The sequence below is a fragment of the Pimephales promelas genome, chromosome 22 (genome assembly GCF_988280905.1).
Source record: "Pimephales promelas chromosome 22, fPimPro1.hap1.1, whole genome shotgun sequence".
Taxonomy (NCBI): domain Eukaryota; kingdom Metazoa; phylum Chordata; class Actinopteri; order Cypriniformes; family Leuciscidae; genus Pimephales; species Pimephales promelas.
This window is the reverse complement of record NC_142790.1, coordinates 16765679-16780998: the sequence shown is the minus strand read 5'-3', so window position 1 is coordinate 16780998 and position 15320 is coordinate 16765679. Positions and strand designations below refer to the sequence as shown.

At 36.2% G+C, this 15320-nt stretch overlaps 2 protein-coding genes across 4 annotated transcripts in view; one reads left to right on the top strand and one right to left on the bottom strand.

Moving 5' to 3' along the window:
- The first annotated feature begins 103 nt into the window (after positions 1 to 103).
- On the top strand, positions 104 to 8794 carry cd226 (CD226 molecule). 2 transcript variants are annotated; one of them, XM_039666746.2, is made up of 6 exons: positions 104 to 457; positions 1518 to 1844; positions 3033 to 3389; positions 4284 to 4380; positions 4872 to 4926; positions 8432 to 8794. In XM_039666746.2, exons 1-6 carry the CDS (start codon positions 391 to 393, stop codon positions 8456 to 8458), a joined length of 930 nt encoding a protein of 309 aa, XP_039522680.2. In that variant the 5' UTR covers positions 104 to 390; the 3' UTR covers positions 8459 to 8794. The 2 variants fall into 2 exon arrangements, with proteins under 2 accessions (XP_039522680.2, XP_039522679.2); XM_039666745.2 differs by having other exon boundaries at positions 7710 to 8794.
- Positions 8795 to 9851: 1057 nt separating this feature from the next.
- dok6 (docking protein 6) overlaps positions 9852 to 15320 on the bottom strand; it is a 95851-nt gene continuing 90382 nt past the window's right edge. The window contains exon 8 of one of the 2 annotated variants that reach the window (XM_039666740.2): positions 9852 to 13305. In XM_039666740.2, coding sequence (XP_039522674.2) covers positions 13157 to 13305 — 149 coding nt within the window. In that variant the 3' untranslated portion in view covers positions 9852 to 13156. The remainder of the gene's footprint in view (positions 13306 to 15320) is intronic. The other variant, XM_089125665.1, reaches the window with a different exon arrangement.

Here is a 15320-nt window from a genome sequence, read left to right as displayed (position 1 = left end):
AGATGATGAAATCTCAATTATTTATCACAAGCACTGCAAAGGACTAGCACATCCAAATTTTATTTCATTTTAGGGTGTACTATGCGATCATGGACGAATCACGTGAGGTCGTTATTTTTGTTTTACTTTTATTTTGATGTATTCTTATCATAGGGGAATTCAGAGATATAGGTTTCAAATCCGCTCTTTCAGTTAAAGTAGAACAACAACAAAAAAAAAAAAACTGTGTGGGCTAGAAGTCTGGCCATTGTATGTTGGTGAACTTAACACCTCCTCTGTTTAACCGCTGGTTGAGGAGGTGATTGCAGACTCTTGCAGCTGAACACAGATAGTGCCTGTGGTCGCCTCGGTCCTGTCAATGCTGTATTCATTCTGTCTCAGAGGAGCAAGATGGTGGCAGTACAAAAGGATTACTGGTACTTCTTGGTACTCATGATGCCGCTCTGTTTTCTGAAAGGTAATGTAGTTTTTTAGCAAAGGTAGGAACTTTCGGCTGTAGTTAAATGGTTTGTTATAAGCAATTGTTTGTGCATTGGTAATTTATACATATTTAGGGACGCATAAGCATGAATGGCTGTTCTCTTGCATTATAAACAGGGTTCCTGTTTACGTACGAGTTGAATTGACTGTTTATTGATGACGAATATGAATTTTAAAAAAAAGTTTTTCATAGACTATTATTGAAGGAAACATCTGCAGTTATGCAGAGGATATGTGGTTACATTGAAAGTAACTTTCATTTCACCAACAATTGTTTGTTGATGTACAGTAGCCTGGAAAATGTATATACATATGTTAATAATATATGAATAATTTATAATACACACAATACTGTATTTATATAAAACAGTTAGAATGAGTTAAATTTATACAAATCTGAAAAAAAACATCATTTAAATATTTATATAATAATATAAGAGTCTACTGTCACCTTTGAAATATTTCATTTCCTCGTAGAATGTTACAGAAAATTCTATTCAACTTTTTAAAAAATAATCTTAAAGTCAGTTTTAGCAAAAATATTAACACCACTGTTTTCAATGCTGATAATAATAATTAATGTTTCTTGAGCAGAAAATCAGCATATTAGAAAATAAAGTTACAAAAATACAGCTGTGCCATTTTAATATATATTTTTCAATGAATAATCTTTCACAATATCAACGTTTTAATCTATTTTTGATCATATAAATGAGCTCAGGGTGTGTTTCTTTTGTTTTTGTTTTTTTGCAAAAACTACAATTCTTGCCTACCTCAAACTTTTGTATGGTAGTGTATTTCAAAAATATTTCATTAACTTCTTTGCAAAACCTCTAACAAATTAGTTTTGAAATCTATTATAACACAAAAAATGTAAAATTATGTCTATCTTTGAGATGGTTTTGTATTCCAAATTCACAATAGCTTTACTGGCATTGGTGTAAGTATCACAAAATTCCTACTTAATATTCCTCCTATTGTGTCTTTTTGTTTTAAATCTGTGTCTGCCTTCCTACATTTCCACAATGATCTTCTAGGCTCTGTTCAGATGAAAGCCCCAGAATCAACAGTCACACTGCAGGAGGGAATGATATTGGACTGCCTGTGTCCGTGGACTGGCCAGCTCACTATGGTCTCTTGGACTAAAAAGTCTCTTTCACAACCTGTAGCTATTTATCATCCCCAGTATGGCACCAACTTCGAATCATCTTATGACGGTAGAGTGGAGTTTGTGAAAACCACCCAGATGGATGGGAGCATTTCCATAAGTAACGTCACAGAGGATGACATCGGCCAATATCATTGCTCTCTGCAGACATATCCTCAGGGGTCATGGACAAAAGACACATTTGTCAAAAAAACAGGTGATTGAAACCATTTCACTTTTGCCATCTTCAGCATTGCTACTCCAGATAAAGACACATGAGCTAATTAGTGATCAGACAATATATACCACCAAGGACAATATTGTTAATTTTTTTTTAAAATTATGGAACCACATTGGTTTTTAAAGTGTCAGAAAATACTTATTTTAACAGTGTCAAGAACGCAGCACCTATTATCTGACTTCGTTAGTATATCTAGAACATTCAGCATGAGAAGCAAGTTGTGATAGTCTTTTCTTTCCTATTGTAACATATTTCCAAGTAAAACTGCTACTCGAACAAGAAAAATATAGGGTTTGATTTGATTTTGTCCATCAGGAATTTGTTGGATTGCTATTGCTGTGATGTCATGTGATTGCCCCGCCCTTGTGCCAGTAAACACATCATCAGAGAAGAGATATCGTTGCTTGAGAGAGGGGAAGTTGTTTGGATTAAAGATTATGAGGGCATATGAGTTAAAAAAAAAATATGTGCACAGAAAAATCATTTATTTAGCAGTGACAAACACTTTATCACATAAATATACATGTATACCATCTAAGCAAGTCTTAGAATATGTAATAGACATTTAATTTCACAGACCCCAATCTTTGGTAAAAAAAAAAAAAATTAAAAATAATCCAAATAGGATTACAGAATTAAGATGTTCTGTAAAACATATAAATCTGTATTTTACAGAGTTTTACAGTTTTTTTGCGTATGGATATAATTTTTTTCTAATTTAGTAAATATGTAAAAAAAATAAATGTAATTACATTTTTAATTGCAGCAATTGTTATCCATGTATTTTTTAAAATGAAATGGAGTGATATCACATATAGCCAATCTGCTTTATGTCGACCATCCTGCTCTCTGAGATATCAGCCGAGCAATAAATTCAATAGGTATAACCTCGATATATTCTGTTTTTGCGATGGATCTGTATATTTTTATGGCATCGCTGTCGAAGAGTATGTATTGTAGCAGGTTTAGAGGATTTACTAATGGTATGAGTTAATAAAGTAATGAGCATTGTAATGTTTGAGGAGGATGTCAAAATGAGCAGTTCATTCATAAATCCATACACTTTTAACTTCATGCTGTGCAAATACAAACTGGAAGACAGAACACATAACATACATAAGGTTTATTGATCTTGTATAACATTTCTTCAATTTTTTTTTCTAGCAATGACCACCCCCATCTCTATTCAACCCGACACTAAGTTGGTGGTGGCGGAGAACGACAACCTGACCATTAAATGTGACCTTGTCCACAACGGTGAGGTTTTACAAGTAAGCATAGAGAAACTGAACACTGAGGAGGGCAGTAGCAATATTATAGCAACGTGTCAGATGCTGGACGAAGGAGTGGAGCTGAATGAGTACGACAGTAGGGGACGTGTGAACTGCAGTGATGCTATGGAGGTCAGTCTACACCTCACCAGCATCGTTAAAGAAGACGCAGGATTCTACCGCTGCAACTTCAGCACAGACGCCGGTGTGCAGTCCACCACAGTCCTGCTGACCACTCTGCCTGCTCAAGGTAGGACAAGGATGGGACTGCTTCAAAATCTTACTTTCCACACGGAATGACCAGTACCAGTCAAAGGGCATTCATGTGCCCAAACTTTTGAATGGTAGTGTTTGTAAGTAAAAACCCTATCATGCAATCATTTACTGTTAAAAAAGGATGGACCGAGAACTAGTCATGCAAAATTTCTGTAAATTTGAGAGCAGTGTCACCAGCACCTGATTTGGTAGCACCACACTGCATGTGTAACATTACATATTTTGTCTCTTGGAAATGCACATTTAGCTTGAGTTCACAGTAGCAGTAGCTTGAGTTGAGACGCAGATTTATTTTCATTAAAGGCACAATATGTAAGATTTTTGGATTAAAATATCCAAAAACCACTAGAACAATAGTACTTGCATGAACCCTAATGTTTAAATCCAGAGAAATGTAAGTGTCATACAGTATTTCTGCTTTTACTTCCATAGAAAACACCAAGATGCTTTGTTTTATTAGACATGCGAGCAACTTTTTCAAAACCTTTATCAACAGAAAATGAATCATTGTTATATAGTATGGTAACAGTAATACAGCATTTTCTCCACCATATTTTGAATTGATGCGATCTCAGGCATAATACAGCGCAGTGATTGAATTAAAAAGTGAATTCTCATGAATAAATGCAGAGAAATGCTCTGAAACTGATGATGTAGCCAATCACCTCTTAGAATTAACACATATCTCTTTTTTCGTGAATTTGCTTGTCTGGTTTAAACCAGAACGAAATTGCTCCAAAAAAACACTTTTCCCATAATGAGTGCTATTGTGGTTTTCATTGATGTGCAACCTGTACATATCAGTTGACATTTAAAAAAAAAGGTGTTTTAGGATTCAGTGACCCTTTAAATTTGTCTCTCATTTCAGATTTACAGGGTCTTCATTACATGCTGTATGTGTATATTGGAGGAGGGCTGGTTGCTGTCGCTTTTCTGATGATTTTATTAGTGACGTGGCTGAACAGGTATGTCATCTTACTTTATTAATCATAAAGATGTTTTTTCACTTTTCGTGAAAAAACATGGATGATAAACACAGCCAAAAGCATAATTACTTATTTTTTATATGGAAGTAATTAGAGGTTACATTTCTAAATGGTAAATATGAACAGATTCATTGCTGGTATAATAGCGCAGACTTGTGTTCTGTTCATGTTGTGAAGGTTGAAGAACAATGCATTTCCCATAGCTTTCATTAGGTATGAAGATCTAAGCATCTGGTTTGAGAAGAGGTCTCTCAGATAATTGGCTGTGAAATCCCGTCCCCTTTCTCATCTTCACCATATGTCCAGCACACTTGCTGCCAGCCTCATACAAAGTTTTATACTGAATGTGCAGTTTATTTTCTCCATACGGCAGTGTTTGCTTTGCTGCTCCTTAAAAAAATGATTAAGTGGCCTTTAATGTCTGTCATCTAGAGTAAACAGTCACTCAATTTCTAAACTGGTTTTCACAGGATGAAAAGGAAGAGAGAGGACTACAGAATCAAACTGCACCCTGCCAAAAGACAGGTAAATATGTCCATTAGTTTTGCTAGACCCACAGCTGACCATGTGTTGTTGATTCTCATGGAGAAATGTCCAATCAAAAGTTCAAAAATTATGATTTTTTTAATTTATTTTCATCACAATGAATCGCATTACTCCTCCAAAATTGTAGTGATTAACAATCCTCTTTTTTTATTACTCTGCTAAGGCAGTAATGTATCATCGTGCCCATACTAAACATTTTATTAGTCAACAAATTAAATTCAATACAACAAATATTACCATGAAATGTAAATAATTATTCAATATATATATATATATATATATATATATTAGGGCTGTCAAAGGATTAATCGCATCCAAAATAAAAGTTTGTGTTTACATAATATATGTGGGTGCACTGTGTATAATTATTTTATATATAAAAATACACACATATTCTTGTATATATTTAAGAAATATTTTCATATATACTGTATATAGATAAATAGATTTATATATAATTTATATTATATATAAATATTTTATATATAAATAATTTTTTTCTTAAATATACATGCATGTGTTTGTAGTTATATATACAAAATAATTATACACTGTGCACCCACATACAGTATGTTATGTAAACACAAACTTTTATTTTGGATGCGATTAATCGCTATTAATCGTTTGACAGCCCATATATATATATATATATATATATATATATATATATATATATACTTAAAGACAAGATATTAATTATAACAAGATATTTTTAAAGATATTAAAAAATATGTGTCTTAGTTTATATATATATGTGTGTGTGTATGTATGTATATATAAACAAACTACAACAAATTATTTAAATTAACAAAAAAATATTTTTAATGGTATTTTAGTTGACAATAAAAACACATTTAAGTATGACCTGGGGCCTCATTTATAAAACTTAGCGTAGGATTTGCGTCAGAAGTGGCGTACGGATGAAACATAGGACGTGCGTACGCACAGAAATATTCAGATTTAGAAAACCGTGAGCACGCACATCCTACGCAGTTTTCCCTTAATAAATCACAATCAATTCTAAATGCATCACAGCTTTTGCGGCTTTATGTCCTGCCCATGGTGCCCATAAATAGTCCGTGAAACGTGAAAGTTAATATTCGTCGATTGCGAAATCATGGCAAACAGAGAGGAAAACCAAGAAACGTAACTTCTAGTGCGTCATTACGCATTGTGATGGCATCATGGCATTTTATTACCATCCATTTGATTGCATCTGAAAAGCTACAGATGTGTTATGAGCAGGGCCTGAAGTTAACTTTTTCGGCCACCGGCCACTGTGGCAGGTGGATTTAAAAATTCACCTGCCACAGAGACTTTTTACCAGCCATTTTTTTTTTTTTTTTTTTGCCTCATAAACGTAAAAACCGGGAATTTCACTATATTGTTCTTTAACTTGCTTAACTTCTTTAACTTCTTTAAAGTGCTGTCAAGTAATAATAACTCTAACAACATACATTTAAAAAAAATCTTTTTATTCATTGATTTTGACAGACACAAACACAACAGGCTAGCTATAATATAGTATATAGGCTACTCAACAGATAGACCTACCGCAGCTCGTAAACAAATCACACGCGGCTGTGTTGATGGCGGATTTATTCACGTAGACAGGTCTTACTCTTAACAGCTTTTAGTTATAGCGTTCAGGAACCGTTAAATATTAACTAAATTAATACTGTTATTACTGGTAAAATTACCGGGTACCGGACATTTTCTCACCGGTTCCCAACTCCTAATATGCACAGTTGCACACGCACACACATCTGTGCAACTGTCATTGTACTGTAACATACGTCAGCGTTACATTATCTCATCCCATCTCACCAACAGTTTAATACTCGCACATCCAAACGTAGTCAGAAAAAGGGTCTCATCTTCTTTCTGATCGCATGAACGTTCCGAAACAACAGTCGCTGTCATAAATCAGCCGCTCACGAACCTTGCCATTGCCGCCGATTGTTCACTTTGTATTAAAATGTCTTCTTTACTTTTCTTTTCCTCATCCTCATCTTTTTATTGGCTGTTTGTTTCAGCTGGCCTCTTTACCCCAGTAATGTGCCGCCACATTTTAGCTAAAGTCCAACGCAATAGCGGACTTTGTTGAAATGTAAAAATCGTAATGAATCACTCACAATTCTCATTGGCTACCTGCTAATGTGGCAGGTAGATTGACAGTGTTACCCGCCAATAGAAAAATTCACCCGCAGGTGGTCGGGTGTTAATTTCAGGCCCTGGTTATGAGGATGAATTGCATAACACATCAAGTTTTCTTTTTATTAATACCAATTATTGCATAGAGAGCACCTTCTTTTGCGCGTACGTAACGTTTATAAATGAGGCCCCGGGACATATTTCATGAAATTCACCCTGCTACAGTATATTATACAGTATACAGTATAAACATATGGCTGTTCATGGGACATTTTTCATTGTTGGGATCAAAACATCATGACAAAATTCCAGTGTGTCCACTGTAAAAACACGAGGCAAAGCAATTATTATACTTATATCAGTATCCAATCTCTCCTGAATCCATTTTCACTTGACAAAACAGTTCTGAGAAAATCTGCACTTTATGTTCTCTATTAACTAGTTTATTATTTTGTATTGAAAAGTGGTGTCATGTCCTTGCAGCAGCCTTCAATAAATTCTGCCGCATTCTCCTATACTAATGAAAAACTCTTAACACAGATGTTTTGCTGTAGTACTAATGCTTCTTTTATTCATAACTCAAACTGAATGTTTTCTTTCTGTGGCAGCGTAACCCATATGATCATGGCTGTGTCTATGACAGGATGAAAAAAGGGACCAAAAGTGGGGCCAGAGATAAAGAAATATATGTTAACTTTCAGATAGTGAGGGCTCATAAAAAACAAAAACAAAAGAGATGAGACAGCCCCACTCAATAGAGTTCAAACGGATAAATTGGCATCTACGTGAAAGAACTAGCTTTGGCTGAAGAGCAGAAATCATAAAACACAAACCAAACATCAGTGCCAAGAAATGCTTTCGCACCCGAATACTAATGGATGGATCAGAGGGGAAATTCCTAATAATGCAGAAGATTAATGGAGCCGTGCGTATGACTTGTCATTTGATGAACCACTACCACCATCATCGTCATCTTCATCAGTGCATTAACCATTCAAGCCTGGCCCAGAACCCACATTTCATGGCATTTCATTGCATAATGGTGCTGGATGTTTGCTGCTCATGTGCACATTGTGGAAAAATGTCCTCTCTGCTCCTCGGTGGAGTCTGTTTGACAGGTAATCTGCTTAACAAGCTTTCTGGACTGCATCAAAGCCAGATATAAGCCAAGCACGGTCACTCTGAACAGACACCGAAGCAACGCTTTAGCTTGAGTGACTCTAATTATCAAATGATTGGATCTCGGAGAGATTTTGAGTGGATGAATCTTCTCAGATTCACATCCTTTGTCTCCTGTCTCAGTTTGAGCCTGAATGCTTTCTCTCTGCAGAAATGGACGTACCAGCCTCACGAATGAAATCGAGGATACGGAGGCTTCATTACTCATAGGTCGAACTGACAATGCTCAGCTTACAGGTTTGCATTGTGAGGAATAATGACTTTCAATGATTCGGATCATTCAAGAGTTCAGATGTGGTGTTTGAGCACAGGGCACTTAACAAGTACAGGAAGAAAATGAATCACATTTTGATGCTCCTATTCTGTCCTTGATCTCACAAATCGATCTGTATTTGATTATGAATCAAAAATTAGGCTTGGTACTCTGAAAAGACCTGGGATTTGGCTTCATGAGACTGTGTTATGCATGAATGATGGTGTTCTTTAAGACTTATATAAAGATATTAACATTTAATGTAGACTTTGTGCTTTTCTTATTTTTTTAATATGCTCATTTAAATATTAAAGGAGTAGTTCACTTTTCAAAAAAAAATTGCTGATAATTTACTCATCCCCATGTCATTCAAGATTTCTTCAGTCGAAAAGAAATTAAGGTTTTTGATGAAAACAGTCCAGGATTTTTCTCCATATAAATGTACTTCAATGAACCAAACGGTTCAAGGTCCAAATGACACTTTCAGTGCAAACTGCAAACTGTTCAAAGGGCTTTAAATGATTCCAGATGATGAATAGGGGTCTTATCAAGCGAAACGATCGCTCATTTAATAAATAAATAACAAAGTTGAAGTTTTATAAGCTCAAATGCTCACCTTGCTTTGTGTGATGCACGTTTATGACTCTCCTGTTCGAACTCGTTCATCAAAATGAACAAATCTTTTTCCGAGTCATTTGGTTCATTCAACGAACGAAACAAACGAATTGACTCGGAAAAAGATTCATTCATCAAAATGATAAGACCCTTATTCGTCGTCTGGAATCGATTAAAGCCCTTTGAACAGTTTGCTCTGAAAGTGTCTTTTGGACCTTGAACCATTTGGTTCCCACTGAAGTCCATTATATTGAGAAAAATCCTGGAATGTTTTCATTAAAAACCTTAATTTCTTTTCGACTGAAGAAAGAATGACATGCACATCTTGGATGACATTGGGGGTGAGTAAATTATCAGCAAAAGTTTTTTTAAAAGTGAACTACTCCTTTAAGTATGAAGGGAAAGATCACATCTACATTTCTAAAAAAATTTTTTACTTGTATAATAAATGAATTTATTTCTTAAAGTAATTTCATTTTAAATAAACTCTGTTCTTTAGAACTTTCTATTCACCAAAAAAGCACTTTTTTCAATATTGATATAAGAAATGTTTCTAGAACACAAAAATCTAAATATTAGATGATTTCTGAAGGTAATGTGGAATATAGGAATATAATCAGCAATGTACTTTCACAATATTACTGTTCTCACTGTATTTAAGAAATATATATACAGTATTCACACATATACATATTTGTGAATTATTTCTGTCACAGACGCATACTGTATTCAGGGTTTTCTGTAAAGTCCATTTTATTTTACTCAGTAAACATTGAAACATCCACACAGGACAAAATCTACTTAATGCCTTAAAATAAAACATGGATTAAAAACAACATACAATTACAAATAAGCATACACACAAACCAAAACTGGTGTAAATGCTATAACACAACCAGAAAGACATCTTACAAGAAATGATATCTGGAAAATCCCAAAGGGAAATTGATTATCATGGTATTAAACAACAAAGTGTTTGACCAAATATCCCTTAGAAACCTCCTTGAGAAGGACATTCCCTTTTTAAAGACATTTTTAATTGATGTACAATGCATACTGTAAGAAAACAGGTTTGATTCACATTCAAGTGCTACTAAACGCTGCCAAGAATGAATTCTGAAGTATTAGCAAATAATTACATGTGGAAAAGGGGGAGGAAACAAATGACCATTCATAATGTGCTTCTAAAACATTTAGCTCCACATCATGACATATGTTATTATTCTGGAGAAATCAGGTTTTTCTACCACGATGAGACAAAAGATCAACAGTCATTTAAAGATATTTTATGGTCAAGTTGTAAAGTAAATTGATTGTCTCACTGAATGCATTATTGTTTCTGTGCACACTTCTATCATCCTATCTATACAAGACCATTTGAAAGAACCCAAAGACATTCAGAAGCGTTAAGCATTTTGCTGTACGGGGAGAGAACAGATATTTTGTTCTGCTTTTAGACAAATGCAGTGTCAACAGATAAACGTAATTCGGTTATACACATGTTGGATGGTTGGAGGGATGCTAATTGAATCAGCGTTCCAGCCAGAGTCTCAGTCTAGCAGAGTCTGAAGGCACTTCTTCTGCAGTGTGAGAGGCTACAGATGAACTGAACCTCCCATCCAGTGTGTAGACAATAAATACATAGAATTCATATAAAATAAGATTGTTTTTGGAGAATAGAATAGTTCATCCAAAAATGCAACTGACCATTTTTTCTGCTCCTTGTTATTCCAAACCTGTGTGGCTGTCGTCGTCTTAACCGCTGTGACCAGATAATTGACTCCAGATCACTCCGATTAGTAAATTAATCAGTCGGACTGCGTTTTTCAGCTAAAGGGACGGTCTCACTACATTTTTCATTAAATTGATTTCTATTCAAGAATGCCAATGCTGGAGTCTGGAAACTCTAGTTTCACATTTCGTTGCGTTCCAAAGTTCAAGTTTAGGCTACGTCTACATTTATACGGATACGTTTGAAAAAAAGCTCTCCGTCCACTCTAGCGTTATCCAAAGGATTCTCATCCACACTGAAACGTCAGAAAACGCTAAATTCACCTTACTACGCATAGGCCTATGTAAAACCGCATAAAAACTCAAACGATACAGACGAAACGGGCAAAATTTGCTCTGTACTCAACCGTATAGTGTACGAATTCTATAAGGTTATTTTGCCAATCAACATGGGAGTCTGTGACAGTTGAGTGCATGAAGTGTCCAACACATTCACTGATGCATCCAGGTCGCACTCACTCACCATTTTGTTTGGTCTAAAACGCACCTGCTCATGTTTTGCCGCAGGACAGCAATTTCGAATAAATTTCCCGTCATCTTTGCAGGACTGTGATATGAAGTGTGTATAGTTTTAGCAACTGTGTGAAAGTGAATGGCACATTGCAGGCACAATAGCAGTTTAAACATGCATATCTATCGGTTTACGTCACATGACATGCGTCAGCTTTTTCAAATGCCTCTAGTTTCAACACTACAATGCGAAAATTGCGTTTTAAATTTATCCTCTTGGGAAAGCGTTTTCAAAAAGCTGTTTCTGCAGGACAAAAATGCCATCTCAGTGTGGACGGAAGGCCAAAACGGAGAGAAAAGATGCGTTTTCAAACGAAAATTAGTGGACCAGGCCCAAGTGAACTCTGACATGCAAATTCGTCTTGACCAATAGAAGATTGATACGCTCTTAGCTGAATCAAAAGAACACAAACTTTGAATCTCCAGGACTGCACTGTTGTAGTACATTAGAGTAAAGATTGCATATTTGATGTAGAATATGTACTTATGAAGACGCCACAGGGTGTGACGTCATATTGCGATAGTTGCAGCGTCCGTAGAAATTTGCTCAAAGTGATTCATTGAAAAGATCTGATTCAAAAAATTTAGAACAATGATTTGTTCAGACGTGATGGTTTAGACATGATTGGAATCTGATCGAAACTGAATTGACTGTCCACAATGTATATCGAAACTGTTCAGATATGATTTGAATGCCCCATGGCGCGCTTTCATTTTCTGGAATATCTGCATTGGTTTATGCGTTATGTTGCGTTGGTCCGCATACAGCAAAAACAGCATGGAAGGGTTTGCAGTGTTGCATTGCATATGCATTTTGATTTATATAGTATATTATGTGTTTACGTGGTGTGAGAAAGAAAAAAAAAAGCTACGATCAGAGCGGTCAGACTGAAACCGATTTCCAGAAATGAGACATGAATGTGATTTCAATTACATTTGAATGTAGCTCAAAACGGATTTGTAAATATCAGATTTCGTGTTTGTTTTTTTTGCAGTTCATACTTCAATATGATCAGATTTGGACTGACAGTCTAAACAAGTCTTTCCAGATTTCATGGAAAAGAGCAGCCAGCACATTCTTTGGAATATCTTCTTTTGTGTTCCACAAAAGAAACAAAAATATGCGAGTTTGGAAAGTGAATAAATATTGACAGAATATCCATTTCTGGGTGAACTATCCCTTCAAAAATAAGCTTTTTCATTATCGCCAAAGCACCACACAGCACTTACAGATATCAGGGCGTAATAAAACCCAAAGAAAACAACAAAAGTGCAAAACAAGCTATAATTTAAAAGTGCAGGGTGCTAAACACAAACATATTCCTTGTTTGATAGAAGCTAAGGGTATCCCATTAAAGACAGACAAAAATGGATGTAGACAAGCGCTACAGCGCTTTAATATTTACAGTATATCTGAAAAATAACTGCGAAAAGTCAATTTGTCTTAAACTACACAAGGAAAAATAAAGTTTATGGTACAACTTTTTGGCATTTGTTGTTGGGGTTTTTTTTTTTTTTTTCTTCAACGTACAAAAAGAGGCTCCTAGAGTTCTTAGTATACACCCTGTTCTACAAATAATTATTAAGTCATACATATATAGAGAGGGAGAGAGAGAAAGAGAGTTCATACTATTCATGTGTCTATGAGTTTCCTAAGCTTTGGAATGTCCGGGAGTCGTGGCTTTCATCAAGCCATGACAGTGCATGTCAACGGAGCGGCGATGCGCTGCAGTTCCTATCGTGGCCACTAGAGGCCGCTGTTGCTTGATCCTGGTTCTGCTCCTGCTCAGTCTGCTCGGAAAGGAAGCTTTGAAACGTCTGAGCCCGTGGAATGAGTGTCATAGTCAAACTCGTACCTTGAAAGAGCCAGAAAAAAAACATTACGCATGTTATTGACACGGTACTGATTCGAAAAGGCATTCGAGTGAAGCTAATAAGAACTTTACAGCAAAACACATTCATGCGCATTGATTAACTTGCGCTTTTTGAACGCAGCATTGATCGACTTTGTGCATTAATAACACTGTTCCTCAAACTAGAAGGGATTCAGGGAAAAGAGATTTTGGCAACTCTCCACCTATCAGTGTTTGGCACGCTCGCGGGAGAGGTATATGGCTTAACTCGATTTTCTAGAGGTTATTGTGTGATCAATTATGGATGAGGAGGAGTAGAACACCCAGGGTGAGACGAGGATGCCTGCTCTCCAAGTAGGCGAATCACACACAACTTGTTTCTTAACAACAGCGAGCACGTATAGAGCACTGACTCAAACAAATTCAGCGCACGACACACACCTTATTTAGAAACCAAGCGAACCGCTTCGGAACGCTTGCATTGAAGACTGTCACTTCATAATTTAATCCTACAGGTGGAAGGGTGTTTTGATAAAAAAAATATTTCTATAGGTTTATAAAAATCAAATGCATTTTTTGAGCTAAACAGGTGTGCTGAATCCTTCTGTGTCCTAATTCGCATAGTCTACTATCCATCATAAATAATAATGCGTCCCAAATCGTGTTGATCCTGAATGTCTACTATTTCCACTGGATTCAAACATCCAGGTGATCATCTATATCACCCCACAACATTTGGCAAAAAGGACCAACAGTCAGACTCAGGACACGAGAATGTAATCTTGTTTGGCGAGGACTGTGAGGGAGGACAGTTGGCATAAAATAAATTCACCTAATCTATTTTATAAATGCAGGTTATTATTGTGAACGTATCATCCGTATAATTTTATTTTTTTTGTGCATGCAATGTTTAATCAAAATGTCATACTGCTGAAATGCCAGATTTATCCAATCATTTTCTCTGTAAAGCTGATATTGTGTTTTTATGGGTCATCTAGTATGATATGGAGCTCAAAATCAAGGAGGACAAAAACCCCTCAGGCAAACTGAGCCAATTTGGTGCAGATGTTGTTATATTTGACCAAACCCAAACATCTCCAAAAACTATATTGTACTTAATGATCAAAGTTCTGTCATTATAAAAATGTAAAAAAATATATTTTAAATTCAGAGCAAAAATACCAGGGGCTATTTACCGGGCTTTCATATATTGTTTTTATAATATATGAAAAGTGTGGCATAAGTTTTATTTGAACATACACATGTGTGAAGACAGTTTACTTTTTATACTATTGCTAGGACATTTCTTTGTGTGTATAATTGAAGTGTTTGTTAATATGCTGATTTTCAGCAGATATATTGTGTTCATTTAAGGGATGATATGCAGATATCTGAGTGAAACACGTGATTTATACTTAATTTTACTATCCTTGATCTTACTTCAGCTTTGCTAGCAAAGTAAAACATGCCGCAGCAATGCCTTCGGAGTCCAGTCCCTGCCTTCCACCTCGGTGCCCCTGACCATTGGTACAGTCTCTCGAAGCCTGGCTAGCACTTCCGAGGCCGTCCCGCTGGCTCATTCATACCATCCGGCTCGGCTATGCAATTCAGTTTGCCCACCGGCCCGCCAGGTACAGGGACATCCTCTTCACTCAGGTACAGTGTCGATCCCCCTGACTTGAGAAAAGAGATCGTCGCCCTGCTGGCGAAAAACGCGATTGATCCAAGATGAGGTTTGGGTTCTACAGCCCTTTCTTCACTGTACCCAAGAAAAGCGGTGGGTTATGGCCGATCCTGGATCTGCGAGTTTTGAATCGGGCTTTACACAAGCTCCCGTTCAAAATGCTCACGCAGAAGCGCATCTTCGAGTGCATCTGTCCCCAGGATTGGTTTGCAGCAATCGACCTGAAGGACACATACTTTCAAGTCTTGATTCTTCATCGACACAGACCGTTCCTTTGGTTTGCGTTCGAGAGTCGGGCATATCAGTACAATGTCCTACTCTTCGGCTTGGCCCT

What these genes read in the sequence shown, in the direction of transcription:
- cd226 (XM_039666745.2), top strand. Translation starts at nt 391, where the DNA reads ATGGTGGCAGTACAAAAGGATTACTGGTACTTCTTGGTACTCATGATG. An exon ending in GCCGCTCTGTTTTCTGAAAG is followed by an intron (nt 458 to 1,517) that starts GTAATGTAGTTT and finishes ATGATCTTCTAG; the next exon opens with GCTCTGTTCAGATGAAAGCC. An exon ending in TTAGTGACGTGGCTGAACAG is followed by an intron (nt 4,381 to 4,871) that starts GTATGTCATCTT and finishes TGGTTTTCACAG; the next exon opens with GATGAAAAGGAAGAGAGAGG.